Source organism: Cystoisospora suis, assembly GCF_002600585.1.
Source record: "Cystoisospora suis strain Wien I chromosome Unknown contig_1695, whole genome shotgun sequence".
Lineage (NCBI taxonomy): Eukaryota > Apicomplexa > Conoidasida > Eucoccidiorida > Sarcocystidae > Cystoisospora > Cystoisospora suis.
The window spans coordinates 1,934-6,797 of record NW_027154495.1 but is presented as its reverse complement, the minus strand read 5'-3'; the positions used below and the strand labels follow the sequence as shown (position 1 = coordinate 6,797).

At 38.7% G+C, this 4,864-nt stretch overlaps 1 protein-coding gene across 1 annotated transcript in view; it reads right to left on the bottom strand.

Annotated features, from left to right (window-relative positions):
* Positions 1–803: 803 nt before the first annotated feature.
* The window catches only part of CSUI_003751 (dna primase small subunit), a gene marked incomplete at its 3' end in the record, with an annotated part of 5,215 nt that continues 1,154 nt past the window's right edge, over positions 804–4,864 (bottom strand). The window contains exons 3-7 of the mRNA XM_068063946.1: positions 3,999–4,081; positions 3,535–3,643; positions 2,779–2,853; positions 2,019–2,080; positions 804–1,314 (exon numbers count right to left, since the gene is read on the bottom strand). Of these exons, the coding sequence (XP_067924078.1) occupies positions 804–1,314; positions 2,019–2,080; positions 2,779–2,853; positions 3,535–3,643; positions 3,999–4,081 (840 nt within the window). The remainder of the gene's footprint in view (positions 1,315–2,018; positions 2,081–2,778; positions 2,854–3,534; positions 3,644–3,998; positions 4,082–4,864) is intronic.

Below are 4,864 nucleotides of genomic sequence, written 5' to 3'. Positions count from 1 at the left end.
CTTTCTTTCTCACTCTTTCTTTCTTTCTTTCTCACTCTTTCTTCCTTTCTCTCACTCTTTCTTTCTTTCTCACTCTTTCTTTCTTTCTCACTCATTCACTCAGTCTTTCCTCTACTTTTTCAATCCCTTAAAGGCCAACAACACCCCCCCTCTCTACAGTGAGCTACACTAAAGTCATCCACCATACCTATATACATACTCATATGCATATATATATATATAAGATTTATATACATATGCATATATATGCATATACAGAAGTATGGCAACATATATATATATATATATATGTAGGCACGTCCTGTGTACAGGAGGGTTTACAAAAGAGGAAAGAGAGAAGTGCTCGACTTCTTCTTCTCCAGCATAAGAAGAAGGACAAGAGACAGAAGCGAAGTGTCCCCAAGAAATGTGCATCTTTCGGCTTGTCTCTGTCTCTCTCCGTCTGTCTGTGCATGTGTATTCTTCTCTCTCGTAAGACTTTCAGCACTAGACAGATCTACATGTATCTCTCTCTCATCCATTCTCCTCTCAGGAACCGCATATAGACCTCTATATCTGTATATCTACATATATATACATATATATATACATATATATATATATATATATGTGTGTATATATATACATCATAGAAAAACTCCAAGACAAGAGAGGAAGAAAAGCTGCATAAATCAGGAAACCCTTTTCAACCTCTTTCTCTCTCTCTTTCTCACTCTTCTTTCTCTTTCTTTCTCTTTCTTTCTTTCTTTCTCTTTCTTTCTTTCTTTCTCACTCTTCTTTCTTTCTTGGGTGTGAGTATACCTGACGTTGATATCAAGCCTAGGATAAGAATAGGCGAGGACAATTTCTTTGAGATAGGAAGGAAAATTCTTCGTCTCTTCTTCTCCCGCGCGGAATCCTTCACAGTCACTTCTCTCCGCAAATGCCTTAGGCAGAATAGACCCAGAGAGCATGCAGATCTCATTAAAGAACTCGAGAGAAGAAAAGCCTCCTTCTCTCTTACGCTTCTCTATCCATTTACACATATGATCTCTACATGAAGAAGAGACAGTAGAAGAAAAGTGTGCACCTCCCCCTTTTCCTTCTCCTCGGCTTATATTCGAGTATCTCCCTCTATTGGAATAAGAATGCTGATGAGAAGAGTCAGAGTTGCCTTCATGAGAATTGTCAGGCAGATAGTTCAAAACAGCTCGATAGTGAGGAATCGATTGACTCTCGATAGAAGAAGAAGAGGGAGGAGAAGAAGAAGAAGAGAAGAAGTCTTGTTCAACTAAGAGAGAATAAAACTGACGATATGCAAGAGTAAAGGCTCGACTGAAAGAAACGAAACACACAAAGAGATAGAGTGATACATGACAGATGGATGAATTGATCAAAGAGAAAGATAGATAGATTACAGATAGATAGATAGATAAATAGATAGATAGATAGGGCGATAGATAGATTAAAGATAGATAGATAGATAAGGGTAGGTAGACAGATAGAGTGTGTGTATGTGTACTATGGATGATTCGACGGGTAAGGTGCTTAGAAGAGTCTCTCTCTGTCTGTTTGAATAGAGGTGGGAAAGAAAGTAGCAAGTGCTTGCCTCGCACGCAAAGATGTGAAGCACATAAACCACTATTTCGTATCTTATCTTGAATCGCGAGGAATTCCATGCATGCATGCACGCAAAAAAGCCACACAGACATACATCCTACACATACATCTGCCATATACATACATACACATATACATACATGTACATACATACATACACATAGATAGATCGATAGAGCACATGCAAGGCATTCCCATCATCGACACTCTTCCTCTTCTTCTTTTGCATGCGAACTTAAACGACCGAGTCTAGACAACTACAAGAGAAAGAATCCAAAGGGGGAGAAGAAAAAAGAAGAAGAAGAAGAACTAAATGAATGAATGAGAAGAGAGAGAAAGCAGGGAGAGACATGAAGATCAGAAAAAAGCCATTCCGCGAAAAGAAAGAAGAAAGAAGAAGAAGAAGAGAGACAGCTCACTCGACAGAGTAAGGTTGAACTTTTCCACGTAGATTGATCTTCTTCATCTGCTGGCTCGTACCCTACGACAAAAAGAAGAAGAGGAAGAAGAAGAAGAGAAGGAGAGTACGAAAAGGAACGAAAAGGGAGAAAATCGAAACCTTAGATTTCCCTTGTCCTCGCTGTCTCTCTCTCGATACACACACACACATCCACAGTCTCTCCCTCTCGATCCAACGCCTCTTTGGTCTCCGCCCTCTCTATTTACTCTTGATCTGAAGCCGATCTCTGTATCTACCTATTAAATTGGAACGAGGCGCCTTGTACATAAAAGCATATACAGAGAGAGAGGGCTCAACGCACGCAAGCACTTATGACGGAATACATACATATACACACATATTCACACGTACATACACATTTTCATACGTATAGACATGTGGAGATACATACGTACATATTCGTACATATATATATATATATATATACAGATACATATATACATCCAGACATACTGATACATAGACGGTGTATGTACCGTGTGACATAAACTCCTCACTACTACTAGTACTACAGGCATGCAGAGGAACAAGAGAAAGGCATAGGTGTAAGAGATATGTCTTCTTATCTACCCCATTTGGAAGCAAAAGGAAGGAAAAAGTCTATCATGTTTCTCTTCCTTCTTCAAAGAACGAGTGAGAATGAAAGAGAGAAAGAAAGAATGAAAGAGAGAAAGAAAGAATGAAAGAGAGAAAGAAAGAATGAAAGAAAGTTTGCTTACAGTGCACAGGTTGAGATATTCACACACACTCGCCCGACCATCACTTGGGAGAAGGCGAGCCGTCGAATCGCACACCTACGAAGAAAGAAACAAAGAAAGAAAGAAAGAGATAAGAGCAAAACAGACCATTTAGAAAGAAGAGAAAAGTACAGAAAAGAACAAAGAAAAGAGAAGAAAAGAGAGAGAAGAAAAGTGATCCACCAGAGAGAATGAACTCCCTCGAGATAGGAGATATAAGAAAGAAGCCGGCGTGGAGCTACGCTCGCACTCATCTCTCACACCAAGGGGAGGGGGGGAAGTGAGATCAAACAAACACATAGGAAGAGAGAGATAGAGATAGCCAGCCAGCCAGCGAGTTACGTCTCCTCATCTATCCTTCTGTCTGGGGATGAAGAAGATCAAGAAAAAGAAGAAGTTAACGTGAGAGATGTACTCCTTTGCTTCCTCGCTTTTCCCTCTCTCTCTACATGTATATACCTATATGTGTATGTAGCTAGGTATATTCTTTCCTCTCTAGCCACACATATAGGCACATATATAAACTTTTTTATCGGCTTATATTCGGATAAGAAGCCTTGGAACAGAAATAGGAAAGGAAATCAAAAGCGAAGCATCATAAGAATGACAGGAGTAATAAAGAATTGCTCTCTATCTATCTCTCTCTCTATCTATCTATCGATCGATTTGTCTATCACTTTTCTTTTTCTTTTCTTTCTTTCGTTTAGATCTCTTTCTTCTTAACTTTTTCCTCCCTACCCAGCAGTGCACGCCACGCCTTCCTGAGAAGATCCATAGAAGATGCTCGTAGCCAAAATCCTCTCGCAGAGCTCCATCCAGCAATCTCATCGCTATATCCAGAAATCGCCTTATATACGAGGACAGTCAAAATGACGGTGAAGCAAGCAGACAACAGAGAAAGATTGAGAAAGAAAGAAAGAAAAAAAGAAAGAATGAAAGAGAAACAAGGACAGACAGAAACGTCCCCATGAATTCCAAAAGAAGAAAAGCGACAAGCAAAGAAGATCAAATGCATGCAACTGTTCTACTTCTTCATTCGCCCACATACAGGCTATAGATGCACGGGCTATCCTACTCTCTACAGAGACAGGGGGACTGAAAATTGATAGATAGATTAAAGATAGATAGATAGATAGACTCAAGATGAATAGATAGCTGTGTATATCTTCCTTTTCTGCTTTTCCTGTGTATATTTTCCTTACCAGCATTTTTGACAGACTTGTTTATCTTTGCAACATGTTCGTATATCATCGTAGTCATTCATATCTATATCAAATACTAACTCCTGCAAGAGAAACAAAGAAAATACAAAAAAGGAACGCATGCATGCATGCAATCAATCGAGGAGATCCATTAAAAGAGAAGAAAAAAGGCGAGGAAAAGGTTCTTTTCTGTCTTTCTATTCAAGCGCTCCGTCGTCCCTACACCTACGGCCAAGATCCCTGTATGTACATATATCTCTTGATATACAGATAGATGTATACAGATATATATATACATGTAAATATGTATGTATATGGGATAGTATACATATATACATATATATACATGTAGAGAGAGACAGAGTGAGAAGAGAAACTGGAAGATTGGAGAGCTCTGGGTGAGGTCAAAAGAGAAGAAAACGAATTTACAAGAAGGAACCCGCACCCATGCATGCATGCATGCACCAGCGCATGCAATGGAAAAATTGCATCAGAAAATCAATAGACACCTCACTAAATCCATATATATATATATATATATATATACATGCATGTCTATACATGTGTATACAGATATACATGTGTATCCACCATATCTATCTATACATGTATATACAGAGGTATATATGTGTGTCGACATAACAGAGACAGGCACCTCACCAAGAGGCGAGAGAAAGAGGAAAGATCAATTGCATGCATGCAAGCCTGGATAAATCGATAGACTAAAAATGGATGGATAGATAGATAGATAGGTTAAAGATAGATTAAAGATAGATAGAGTAAAGATAGACAGATAGATTAAAGATAGATAGATAGACTGGAGATAGATAGATAGATACATACATACATAGATAGGTTAAAGATAG